Here is a 13,972-nt window from a genome sequence, read left to right on the forward strand (position 1 = left end):
AGGGAGGTGTTGTTTGGATCACACATCTGTGTACAGTATCCCTGCTGAGACCCTTATCTCTTGAAGACACACTCATTCAGCTGTTACTGTTGAATTTTGGCAAATCTCACTGAGGCTAGAGGAAAAAATTCCTAGTTGACAGCTATTAACTTTCCCTATGCATGAATAGTTTGTGATGATTAAATGGGGGAAATGTAAATGTCCTTTATGTTTTACATTATAGTATCTTTTATTTTTTTTGAGACGGAGTTTCACTCTGTTGCCAGGCTGGAGTGCAGTGGTGCAATCTTGGCTCACTGCAGCCTCTGCCTCCCGGGTTTAAGTGATTCTCCTACCTCAGCCTCCTAAGTAGTGGGATTACAGGTGCATGCCTCCACACCCAGCTAATTTTTGTATTTTTAGTAGAGAGGGGGTTTCACCATGTTGGCCAGGTTGGTCTTGAACTCCTGACCTCAGGTGATCTGCCCACCTCGGCCTCCCAAGGTGCTGGGATTACAGGTGTGAGCCACGCCCAACCTACAATTTAACGTATGATGAACATGGTGCTGAATTCAGACGATAGAGAAAGGGCTACAGTAAATGTGCATCTTATGACTCTTTTCACCCAATTTCCCAGTTTTCCTCTGTTACCAGTTTCTTATGATACTACCAGTGATAGTCCATGCATTTATGAATATTAATATATGTGCTTTTAAGATAAATGTTTTAAAGTTATAAAAGTAATACCTAAAAAGATAAAAAAGTAGTACCTATTTACTGCTTTTTTTTTGAGATGGTTTTGCTCTCGTTACCCAGGCTGGAGTGCAATGGCGCGATCTCGGCTCACCGCAACCTCCGCCTCCTGGGTTCAGGCAATTCTCCTGCCTCAGCCTCCTGAGTAGCTGGGATTATAGGCACGCGCCACCATGCCCAGCTAATTTTTTGTATTAGTAGAGACGGGGTTTCACCATGTTGACCAGGATGGTCTTGATCTCTTGACCTCGTGATCCACCCGCCTCAGCCTCCCAAAGTGCTGGGATTACAGGCTTGAGCCACCGCGCCCAGCCTCTATTTACTGCTTTTTAAAAAAAATTACTTTGGCAATTCTCACATTTCACACTTTTTCATTATTATCTATATATGGTGGTCTGTGGTCAGTGATATTTGATGTTACTATTGTAATTGTTTTGGGGCATCAAGAACTACACCTGTATAAGGCCGCAGATTTAATGAATACATGTGTGTGTGCTGACTGCTCCACTGACTTGGCCATTCCCCCGCCTCTCCCCCTCTCCCCAGGGCTCCCTATTTTTTTTTTTTTTTTGAGACGGAGTTTCGCTCGTTACCCAGGCTAGAGTGCAATGGCGTGATCTCGGCTCACCGCAACCTCCGCCTCCCAGATTCAAGCAATTCTCCTGCCTCAGCCTCCCGAGTAGCTGGGATTACAGGCGCACGCCATCATGCCCAGCTAATTTTTGTATTTTTAGTAGAGACGGGGTTTCACCATGTTGACCAGGATGGTCTCGATCTCTTGACCTCGTGATCCACCCGCCTCGGCCTCCCAACGTGCTGGGATTATAGGTGTGAGCCACCACGCCCGGCCATCCCTATTCTTTAAGACACAAAAATGTTGGAATTAGGGCAGCCTTGGTCCCTAATTTCAATAATGGCCCCTAAATGTTCAAGTGAAAGGAAGAGTTGCATGTCTTTCATGCTAGCTTTTATTTTATTAATTTAATTATTTATTTGAGATGGAGTCTTGCTCTGTCACCCAGGCTGGAGTGCAGTGGCGCAATCTCGGCTCACTGCAACCCCCACCTCCTGAGTTCAAGCGATTCTCCTGCTTTAGCCTCCTGAGTAGCTGGGATTACAGGCATGTGCCAACATACCTGGCTAATTTTTGTACTTTTAGTACAGATGGTTTCACCATGTTGGCCAGGCTGGCCAACAAGCTGACCAGAGCAAGACTCCTGGCCTCAAGTGATCCGCCTGCCTTGGCCTCCCAAAGTGTTGGGATTACAGGCTTGAGCCACCTGTAAAGAGTCTGCGTTCTTAATGTTTTAGTTTGTTGAGCTGGAGATCCCAGGGAGGTCCCAGCATTGTATGGAAAAGGGACCCCCTAACTTGGGCTGCCTGGGTTTTGTCCTCAGGAGGATTCTGTGATGCTCAGTTCTCTAGTTTCGGCAGAAAGCTTACTTTAGAGCTTTGCTTACTTCCTTGGGTGCCTGATTGTACTCAGTGTTTACCTGATGACCGGCTGATTTAGAAACGTTTGCTATAGTTGGTACAGCAAGAGTGTCAGAGTACCTTCTCTGTCAGAGCTCAGGAAATGGATCTGTTTTTTAAAATCTTGTTTCCATGATCATAAAGTTATGTTCATTATAGAAAACATGCAAAAGAAAGCCAAAGTAGGAAACACTGAAAATAAATAAAAAATAGGCCCCAATCTCATACCTCAGAGATAAAGTTAGCATGTTAATCTATTACCCTCTAACTTTTCCTATGCATACAGTTAAGATGACTAGAAAAAAACAGGCTTACATTCTATTTCTATTAAATTAGTTTTCTATACAAGCACTTCTAAATAGCTCTGATTTAATATTATTTGTGCTTTCATTGTGGGTGGGCATAAGAAAAGATCCCTTGAAAAATCCTCTATCTGCTATGAAGCTGGAGCAGACATTGTCATGTTACTCAGCATACCATTTCCAGGAGTCCTCTTAGTGACTTTCTCCAGAATTCAGGCCACTATGTCATCTCACTATTTGCATATTTCCCCTTATGAGCCTATGAGAACTCTAACTCCCTCCCTCACCCCTTCTGTCCTCTTCTTTTCTATCTCAGTCCACCTTGGTTTTCATGAAAGATCAAAGCATATGCCAATTGCAATACTTACCTTTGGTTTTATTTACTTTTTATATTTTTTTGAGACAAGGTCTCACTCTGTGGCCCAGACTGGAGTGCAGCGGCACGATCCTGGCTTACTGCAACCTCCACCTTCCAGGTTCAAGCAATTCTCCTGCCTCATCCTCCCAAGTAGCTGGGATTACAAGCATGTGCCACCACACCCAACTAATTTTTTTTGTTTTTGAGACAGAATCTTGCTCTGTCACCCAGGCTGGAGTGCAGTGGTGTGATCCTGGCTTACTGCAACCTCCGACTCCTGGGTTCAAGTGATTGTTCTGCCTCAGCCTCCCGAGTAGCTGAGACTACAGATGCCCACCACCACGTTGGCTAATTTTTATTTTTCAGTAGAGTTTCACCATGTTGTGATCCACCTGCCTCAGCTTCCTAAAGTGCTGGAATTACAGGCGTGAGCCACCACGCCCAGCCTTAATTTTTGTATTTTTAGTAGAGATGGGGTTTCACCATGTTGGCCAGGCTGGTCTTGAACTCCTGGCTTCAAGTGATCTGCCTGCCTCAGCCTCCCAAAGTGCTGGGATTACAGGTGTGAGTCACCATGTCTGACCCAACTTTGGTTTTAAATACAGTTGTTTTCCCATCAATACAATGACTTTTACGCCCTTTTGAAAGTTTATTTACTATTCTTAATTTTTAAAAATGTGTTACTATTACACACCAACCCATAAACATCATTGGAAATAGTATGGTCTAAATTATAACCAAGTTGCCCTTATAACTAAATGAAGGCAAGCCAAATAAAACGAGGCTGGGAGTATAGCCTCCTTTTTATAGTCCTAATTTAAAATATCCTAAGTTAGTAAATATATTAGGACTGAGCAGCTAGCTTGAATAAATTATGTCTTTTAGAACAAGATTAACAGAAAAATGGTCAACGTACAGGTATGCAACAAATCTCAATAAATGATACTGGATCTCAGGTGTACACAAGGAAAGCAACACCTACAAAGGCAGGACATTGGATACCCCGCTGAGCTGAAAAAGAAACTCAAAAATGATTTTCATGGCTGGGTGTGGTGGCTCACGCCTGTAAATTTCAGCACTTTGGGAGGCTGAGGTGGGCGGGATCACCTGGTCAGGTGTCCAAGACCAGTCTGGCCAACATGGCAAAACCATTTTTAGTCTCTACTAAAAATACAAAACTTAGCTGGGTGTGGTGGTGCACACCTGTAATCCCACTCAGAGGAGGCTGAGACATGAGAATCGCTTGAAACTTGGTGGGGGGTGGAGGTTGCAGTGAGCCAAGATTGTTATCACTGCACTCCAGTCTGGGTGACAGAGTGAGACTATGTCTCAAAAAAAAAAAAGAAAAAAATTTTTCATAAAACTAAGCTTGGTAATTACTATATATATATATATATTTGGTGCTAGGTTCTAGGGTGGTGGTGTGATCTTGGCTCACTGCAGTCTCTGCCTTTCAGGTTCCAGTGATTCTCCTGCCTCAGCCTCCCGAGTAGCTGTGAACCACCATACCTGGCTAATTTTTTGTATTTTTAGTAGAGACGGGGTTTCACCATGTTGGCCATGCTGGTCTTGAACTCCTGACCTCAGATGATCCACCTACCTTGGCCTCCCAAAGTGCTGGGATTACAGGCGTGAGCCACTGCACCCAGCCTATTTTTTTTTTTTTAAATAAAAAGTCTTTTGATCATATTGTTCCCTTTCAAAGCTGCTGCCATGTTTTGTTTTTGTTTTTTGAGACAGGGTCTCACTCCGATTGCACAAGCTGGAGCGCAGTGGCATGATCACGTCTCACTGAAGCCTTAACCTGGGCTCAAGTGATTCACTTCAGCCTCCCAAGTAGCTGGGACTACAGGCACACACCACTGCACCTGTAATTCTCGTAATTTTTGTAGAGATGGTGTTGCACCATATTGCCCAGGCTGGTCTTGAACTCCTGGATTCAAATGATCTCCCGGCCTTGGCCTCCCAAAATGCTGGGATTACAGGCATGAACCACTGCACCTGGCCTGCTTCCATGTTTTTCAGTTACAACTCAACTCTATTGCTGATAAATTTTGTTGTGTATGATATGCATATGTCTTGGCTTGGCTACCTTATAGTTACTAGCTATGGAGTCCCACAGAATACTAAAGCCATATAATAAACCAGTCTTCCAGAAGATAATGGATGTTTCAGTTGTAAAGATGTAAATTTGTATTTAAAGTGTTATTATTGCCTAATATAAAATGGTTTTACTAGATTAGCAATAAAACAAAAATTTAATTATTGAAAGTCAATGTAAGTACTTAAAGACACACACACATACACTCCCTCTCTCACACATTTCAAAAATAAGATGCAAGGCACATAAACAGCATTATATCAAATCAGAATGCAATAGGATATTGATTATATTTAAATAATTCTTTTCCCTTTTCCTTCTGTAGGTGACAATGGCTTAATAGAATTTACCACAGTTACTTTAGAGTCTCCAAATGCATTGCTGGCGGAGGCCTGACTGGGAGGCAGGTGATGCAACTCCTTACTTTGCAAAGGCTCCTCTGAGCCTTTTGTAACACCAGAACCTGACTGATCAGTTTTCAAGACGTAGCCTGATCCAAAGAGTTCTTCCATGAGACTGCTTTTCTTATCTCTGAAAGTGGTATCTTTCACTTTTATTCTGGAAGACTTACCAAATGAGGGCTCATACCCACTGTCAGAATGCTCTAGCTCCCTTTCCTCTCTGTTACTGAGAAGCTTGCTTGTACTATGACTGCACCTCGCGCTGCCGGCATTGGCTGGCCCACCCGAAGCAGGAAGCCCATGATGCAGGTTTTCAGTTGCTTCTGTGAATGAGTAATGCCTTCTTTGTCTGAGGGGGCCTTTTGTGTAGGGAGCAGTGCATTTGCCAGGTGTGTCATCCATGTCATTTCTCTGCATGCTTCTTTTAAACTTTTCTCTTACTAGATCATCTTGATCGGTTTCTCTTTCAGGATGAATAACTTCAATTATTTTTGGTGGTAGTTCTTGCTCTTCTTTCCCTGAAATGTTTTTTTCTTGGTCTTCTTTTTTGTCTTTTTGTCTTCCAAAATTCTCCAGTAGTACTTGTACTTCCAAATGTTTATCTTTCTTTAATAAATCTGTATTAGAAAAATAGGCAATTTAGTGCTGTTTAAAATTAATGGATCTCTATTTCAAGATGGCATATTTAGTACACTTATTTGCACCTCCTCACAAGCACACTGAAATGACAGAAAAGGTAAGAAAATAGAAGCACAGACAATAGGTTACAGAGAAAGGTGCTATTAACAAATATGTTATAGTTTCTTAGAACTTTGCAAGCAAATGGGAATTATGAAACCAAAATAAAAATGACATCCATAGAAGAAAAAATAAAATTTGCCAACAAGGTTATTAATAGATGTTCAATATCCCTAACTGGATGTAGTGCCATTAAACCAATGAAGGCCAGGTGCAGTGACTCATACCTGTAATTCCAGCACTTTGGGAGGCTGAGGCAGAAGGACTTCTTGAGTCCAAGAGTTTGAGACCAGCTTGGGCAACACAGCAAAATCCCGAGTTTACAAAAAAATAAAAATAAATTAGCCGGGCATGGTGGTGCCTGCCTGTAGTCCTGGCTACTCAGAAGGCTAGGGTGGGAGGATCACTTGAGCCCAGGAGGATAACACTGCAGTGAGCTGTGATTGTGCCACTGCGCTCCAGCTTGGGCAACAAAGCAGAGCTGTTTCAAAACAAAACACAACACAATGAGGACATTTTTCATCCATTCATTTGGCAAATAATTTCTAGAGCTAGTGAAAAGATGGGGAAATTGGAATGTTTGATCCCCACTGGTGGGTGTGTTACTGGCACAGCATTTCTGGATGGGAATTTGGCAGTATCAATCAACATTTTAAGTGAATATACTCAGACCCAACAACTCGCTTCTCAGAATGAACCTACAAAAAATAGACAAAGGTAAGTGTTGATGTTTACTGCAGCATAATTTAGTAACAATAAAACCTAAACATCCGCCAAAGAAATAATGAGTAAGTAAGGTACGGCATGTGCAGTCTGTGAAATTCTAGATCATTATAGACAACGATCTGGATACATGTGAACTGATGGGGAAAGATGTTCCCACACTAGAATATAAGCACATGAGGGCAGGGTATTTTGCATCTGCTTGCTGCTATATCCCTAATGCCTTGAACAGTGTCTGACACATAGTGTATGCTCAAGAAATATTTGTCAAACGAATGGACAGACTTTCTAGGACAATATGAATTAGGACAATGGACAATGGACTGAAACATAAGCGGGAAACTTAAAACACACCAGTGACCACAGCATAGTTGCAACTGATGATCAGTTCCACCAAACTGCAACAGAGAAAGTGGCTTTACTGGTCAGTTCTGTCAAGCTGTTGTGTTATTTAAACACAGTAGTTTGCCCTCACAACTAAGGTGTGGCCCTTCTTGGGCCTCTACTGAATGCCCAACGTGTTCAACAAGAGCTCTCCCTGCTGCCTAAGGGAACACATCTGATTTGCAGCCCTGAGTGAACTCTGGGATTCATTCATCATGCATGTTCTTTCCTCAGAAGTTGCTCTTGCCCACCCTTGTGGGGCTGCACCCAGATCTCCTGTGAGCGGTAATGTAACATGAAAGCAATGAGCCATATCTTTGAAATTCCAAAGGAAAATTACCCACAACTTATTTCCTATCTAGGCAATTATTAATGAAGTATAAAGGTGGAATAATGAGACTTCCAGATGAGAGGTATACAAATTTACCTCACATGCACCCATTTACAAGAAGCTAGTGAAGGTTGTGCTCTTTAAGACATGATGGAATTTACCAAGAAAGAGGAGGACCTGGCTTAGGAAAGAGAAGATCTAGTAGAGAAAAGGAGTGACAGGAATCTACAGGAAATGATGAAGGGCGATCCCAGGATGGTGGCTCCACGGACCTCCAGGTAGCAAACACCAGGTGAGCCCGGGCCTTGGCCTGCCTTGCCCATGGCTGACCAAGTGTTGTACTCTCTATTGTGCCCTGCAGCCTGGGCCAGCTCAGGACTCTCCTTGTACCCCACGGAAGCAGTTTGTTTCCACCGACTCCCAAGAGCTGGAGGTAAGTTTGGTGACCTTAGAACAGGAAATTCTGTGCAGCCCATTCCCTTGGCCTTAGCTCTCTTGGGCCTGCACAAAAGAGTCCTGCCAGATGCCATGGATCTGATGGCTTTTCTATGTCCCAGGAGAATTCATGACTTCACCCACTGATTGGGCCCTTGTACATTTAGGGGAGCTGAAGCTGGAGTCCTTTTCCTGGAAGTCTGTATTCAAAAGTGGCAATATTGCCCTTTGCTCAGCTGGATTTGAATACTTTGCTATTCAGTTTTTCAAAGCTGAATATATTATGTAGGGATATTGTTATGAAATGGATGTTTGTATTCCTCCCTCCAAAATGTCATATGTTGAAACAAAGAAACACCAGAGCACTGGTGCTCTCAACTGACCCTTCCTCATGCAAGCATTTCATGTGGAAAGGCCACATGAAGATAGAGTGAGAAGGAGGCCATCTAAAGCCAGGAAGGGAGACTTAACCAGAAGCCAAATGGCTAGAACCTTGATCTTGGACTTCCCAGCCTCTAGAACCATGAAAAAATACATCAATGTTGTTTAAGCCAGCAGTCTGTGGTATTTTCTTCTTATGGCAGCCCAAGCAGACAAATACAGACACATATGAAGACAGGGACCCGTGAGGAAAAGCAAGGGAATGACTGGCATAAAACCCAAGATGGTGGTTGTTTCTGGTGGGCAGGGCAAGGGAATATGACTGTGAAGGGCCCACGGGTGTTCCAAGGAGCACTCATGCACTGTTTCTTAAGCAGGGTACTGGGTACACAGGTGTTCCTTTTATTATAATTCTGGAAACTGTTTTATTAATTTTTTTTTTTTCAGATGGAGTCTCTATTGCCCAGGTTGGAGTGCAGTGGGACGATCTTGGCTCATTGCAATCTCCGCCTCCCAGCTCCAAGCGATTCTCCTGCCTCAGCCTCCTCAGTAGCTGGGATTACAGGTGCCTGTCACCATGACCAGTTAATTTTTCCATTTTTGGTAGAGACAGGGTTTTACCATGTTGGCCAGGTTGGTCTCAAACTCCTGACCTCAGGTGATCTGCCCGCCTCGGCCTCCCAAAGTGCTGGGATTACAGGCCTGAGCCACCATGCCCAGCTGTTTTATGTGTGCTTTATATATATATATACTAATTCACAATTAAAAAAAAATCAAATAAGATAGACTTCAAAAAGTTGTTAAAATTACCTTCATATTTTCTCTTAGAATCCTCTTGCTTTGGTAGTTTATTGACACAGTGAGGAATTTCACGATTTATTTCAGTTGATTTTTCTTTGTGATCAATGTTTCCTGTTGCCTTTTTACCCTATAATTTAGAAAAGCAGCACAAACACATTTTGGGGGTGTCTAGATAACTTTAAGTTGCATTCTATTCTAAGGACTTACAAATACTTTTCACATAGAACCAGTGACTGTAGCCTAATTTATTTTTGTTAAGGCATATTTAATTAGACACTGCAAGATTCCAAATTTACTGTACCTTAGTTGTTAAAGGTGGAACATCTGATTTTTGGGTTGCCTGGTGTCTCATACTTGTGAATGGCAAACTTTTTCTGTCTGCTTGGACTGATTTTGTTGAAGTCTGCTTGGACTGATTTTGTTCTATAGAACAGGTAGATTATGTGTAAGAAACATATTTTACGTTTGGACGCAATATTGATTTTAAGCATAAAATAATATTTATGCAATGTAATAATAAAATATACTAAGTAGTTTCTAAATATTCAGTATATACCTAGCATTCGCTAGTTTCCTGTTTTTCCCTCCAGGACCCTTGTTTTGTTACTTTGGGCTGCACAGTGTTAGAGTGCAAAGTAGCTGTCCTCTGCAGAAGGGATTCAACACTGTAGACGTGTAACTGTGAGAGGCCAGGCCACTGAGCTATCCTGTGGCAGAGCTCTTGACTGTCAGTGGTGAGACTGTCCATGCTGAGGCGCATGACCACTCAATCTAGACTGCACTCTCCCTGAAAAGTGAAGGAAATTATATCATTTCAACAACCCCTTGGTTGATTCATCGTCTCTGGTGGCTGCTATTCTAGATTATAAACCAGAAACAAAGGCAGGCAAGGAAATTAGAGGTTGTTGCATTTGAAAGTAAATATGTAGTTACTTTTTCTAACAACACAGAGGTGAGTATGCCTATGGTACTTCTGAGTAGCATCTGCTACTGGGAGTTCTTGGGGGAAAAGAAGTGCACACGGTCTTGAAGGAAACAAGACTCTACCCATGAGAGGTGTGAACTAGTGATAGTGGCATCAGTACAGACGAATCTCAAAAGCACTATGCTGAACAAAAGCAGCCAGATACAAAAGAGTTCATGCTGTGTGATTCCACTTCCATGAAATTCTAGATTGACAAACTAAGCTATTGTGACCACGGCAAAGTCAGTGGTGGCCTCAGGTGAGGCAGGGGACTGCTGAGAGCAGGGCCACGAGGGAGCATCTTGGGGAGGTGGAAACGTTCAGTATCGTGATTGGGGTGGTGGCTCTGTGGGCACAAGCATCTGTCAAAACCCGCTGAGCTGCATGTATACTTAAAATGGATGCATTTTATTGAGGTGAAGTATACCCCAATAAAGTTCATTTTAAAAAGCCGTATATTGGCTAACAGATATACTTAGAAAGTTCAATTTTCGGCAGACATTTTGCTTAGAGTTGAAGTTATCCTCTTGCTCCACCTGAAGAAAGGACATAAAGGGCTGTGCTGGAGATGGGAGAACAGGAAAGTATTTCTTTTTTTTTTCAGGCTTAATTCGCTTTATTTTTCTTGTATAAAAACACTACATTGTAACCACAGCTGGAGCCTGGGTCCTCTGCACATAGACTCTGGTGCACACCGATGAGGTGGTCAGTGAATTCTTGATAGGGAAACTTAGTGAATACAGTCTCCTTCCAGAGGTCGGGGGTCAGGCAGCTGTAGGTCTTAGAGATGGCATTAAGGGTGGCCTTGGCGAAGTTGCCCAGGATGGCAGCGCCCCCCCAGGCTGAGGTGTAGCAGTCATTGATACCAGCAATCATGAACAGCTTCTTGGGCACAGGCGCCGAGACGATGCCAGTGTCCCTGGGTATGGGGATGAGGTGCACCAGCACAGATCTGCAAGGGGCGGTGTGGGGCTTGCCGATCTCGTTCCGCCGTAGCCTCTGCACACGCAGACAATGGAGAGCTTGGCCAGGATGATGGCCCACGGATGGCAGTGACCACCTCCATGAAGCACTTAACACCCAGACAGACATGGCCATTGTGTACTCCCCAGTGGCAACAAACGCCTTGAACCTGGTGTGCTGGCCGACTCGGGTCTGCTTCTGCACAAGCATAATCTTCAAAACCTCGTCCTTGAGAGAGGCCCCCAGGAAAAAGTGATCAGATTCCTTGATGGGCAGGAAGAGATAAATCTCCTGCAGGGACTTGATCTTCATGTCCTTGACCAGGCGGCCCAGCTTGGTGACGGGTGTTCACTCATCCTCGGCCTTGCCTCTGCGAGCTCTGTGACCCTGGCCCAGATGCCACTGCCGAAAGCTCCATGGAAGCCGTGGTTCCCCATTTCAGGGCCCCCAGCCCACGTCCCCTCCCCGCCCCCCACCCTGCACTTGCGTCATCTGCCATGAGGTGTTTTCTCAGAGAAGCAGCAGAATTTCTATTCTTTTCTAGCGATCTCACCGTATCAGTTTCATTATTCTTCTAGAATCACAAAATGTATTTTAATGCCTACTGAAGTGATTTTTTAAAATATCCATTATTTTGGTTATATAAATTAGGAAAATCTGACTAGTTACTTAAAAATAGATTTTGAGCAAAAGTAATTAAAATATACCTTTTGGATAGTCCTCGGTGTCATGTAAATTTTTAAGTATTCGATGACTATAGATGTTTTTAATTTCAAGTTCACGATCCTTTTCCTAAAGAAAACCACAATACAATTTTTTTGTTTGCTTTTGTCAACTTTGATTTCTTTTAAAAGCAATTTAAATGAGTTCAGTATCCTTTGAATAATATCTATAGATTCTACAAGAAACAGAAATAGGCCATCTCATCATATACCATTCCTGACATCAAAAAGTACTAGCTTTTTAAACAAAGTGACACATTATTGTGACTGGGACAGCATTTTTGAAGAGCCTTGCAGGTAAGCTTGTCCACTGCTTTCCCTCTGTCCTGTGGGCCTGTCCCTGAAGTTTAGGAAATGTTCTCCACTGTGCACTACAGTAGCCACTAGCTATATGTTGTGATTTCATCTAAATGAAAATAAAATTAAAATTTAGGGCCGAAAATAAAATTAAAAAAGGGCGGTGGCTCATGTGTGTAATCCCAGCACTTTGGGAGGCTGAGGGGGCGGGGGTGAATCACCTGAGGTCCGGAGTTCGAGACCAGCCTGGCCAACAATGTGAAACCTCATCTCAACTAAAAATACAAAAATTAGCCAGGCATGGTGGCGATGTGCCTGTAATCCCAGCTACTTGAGAGGCAGAGGCAGGAGAATTGCTGGAACCCAGGGGCGGAGGTTGCGGTGAGTGGAGATTGCGCCACTTTACTCCCCTGGGTGTAAGAGCAAAAGTCTGTCTTGAAAAAAAGAAAAAACAAATTAAAATTTAGGTTGTCAGCCACACTATTTGTGTCAGACACACTATTTCCAGTAAGCAGTCACCAGCTGCGTGTGACTAGTGACTGCAGTGCTGGACAGCACAGGTGAACATTTCTGCCGTCTAATAGAAAGTTTTATGAGACAGGGCTACATCTAGACAAGGGCAGCGGGGGGAAGGCCTAGAACAAGGGTATCATTGTTCAGTTTTAAATTTCAATATTGACTTTTTTGAGTCTTGGCAAAATGGACATTTTGAAACCTTAACTTGTTAAGGAACAAAAAATGGTTTTTATTAAATACCAAATGCTCCTTCTTGTATGTATACCAGGAGGAAAGAAAGGCTTTGAACTCGAGACCACTGAATTGTAGTAACAATTATAGTTAAGAGAGGTGGGCATATATGAAGGAAGGAGGAAGGAACCCAGGAATGTCAGAGTGTGACAGACATGCATGTGTACACACACACAGGTGCGTAGCACACACACACACACAGACAGAGAGAGAGACAGAGAGAAAGTGAGTTCTGGTCTCCTTGTGCCCCTTAAGGTCAAATCTATGGGCTAAGGGATATTCAGAGGGTGAGAAACATCTCTGAAGTTTGGGAAAGTCTCTGCAAAAGGCCTTGGTGTGGTTCAAGAAAATTGCAAGCCCCTTAAAAAGCGCCCCCTCCAACCTAACCGCCTCTACTCATCATGGAGCTAAAGTAACATGGTATTGCCCAAGTGGTAAGTTAGAAAGGGCTAAATACCCTGTGTAGGCCAGAGACTGACTGTGCTTCCCTTACCCTTGCAACCAGTGGGACCTGTGGTGGGAGCTGCACCTGCTCTGGAGTCCTTAGGGGTCCACATGCTCCCACAGCACAGGCTTTGTGACAGAGAATCTAGCCAGGGATCAGATGAAGATGCTCTCAGAGCATCTGCATCAATGGCAAGAGAAGATCACAGGAGTTGTTTGACCAGACTGAGAAGAGGCCGTGAGTTTCAGCAGCCACATTCAGTGCACATCAGACAGGGTCCTGGGAATTTAAGACCAATCACTTGTAAAGAGAACCAGTCTAGAGAGGGGCCAGAGGGCAGAACACAGACCAGAGGCCTCTTTTTCCCTCCGCCAAGAATACACACGTTTTCTCTCATGCCCAGGATGCCATCTCCACTGAGACGGACAACAGGGATGAGGAAAAAGTCTGCAAGTGTAAGAGACAACTTAGCATAGTAATGTTTTCAGTTAGAAGAGACTGAGACGAGCTTTTATCCATTTCTCCTCGTCCACTGCTGTCCTCATCCCTAATTTGTGTGAATGGGGCTAATAAGGAAGCATGGCTCAGTTATAGAAGATAAAGAACATTACATACGTTTGTACCTGAATTGTACAGTGCAGGTTTTCTACTCATTTGAACCATAAAATTAGTTT

General features: G+C 43.4%; 1 protein-coding gene across 16 annotated transcripts in view; it reads right to left on the minus strand.

Annotated features, from left to right (window-relative positions):
* Window positions 1-5,030: 5,030 nt before the first annotated feature.
* LCA5L (lebercilin LCA5 like) overlaps window positions 5,031-13,972 on the minus strand; it is a 47,367-nt gene continuing 38,425 nt past the window's right edge. For 9 of the 16 annotated variants that reach the window (XM_064380156.1, XM_012445257.3, XM_064380153.1 and 6 more), the window contains 4 exons: window positions 11,795-11,879; window positions 9,462-9,583; window positions 9,170-9,287; window positions 5,031-5,984 (listed from right to left, as the gene is read on the minus strand). In XM_064380156.1, coding sequence (XP_064236226.1) covers window positions 5,260-5,984; window positions 9,170-9,287; window positions 9,462-9,583; window positions 11,795-11,879 — 1,050 coding nt within the window. In that variant the 3' untranslated portion in view covers window positions 5,031-5,259. Of the gene's footprint in view, window positions 5,985-9,169; window positions 9,288-9,461; window positions 9,584-9,720; window positions 10,661-11,568; window positions 11,662-11,794; window positions 11,880-12,327; window positions 12,541-13,972 lie in introns of those variants that run through there. The other 7 variants (XM_064380158.1, XM_064380162.1, XM_064380160.1 and 4 more) reach the window with 7 other exon arrangements.

This window comes from Aotus nancymaae, unplaced genomic scaffold (assembly GCF_030222135.1).
Source record: "Aotus nancymaae isolate 86718 unplaced genomic scaffold, 86718_ANA_hifiasm-v0.15.2.pri h1tg000022l_1, whole genome shotgun sequence".
NCBI classification, from domain to species: Eukaryota; Metazoa; Chordata; class Mammalia; order Primates; family Aotidae; genus Aotus; species Aotus nancymaae.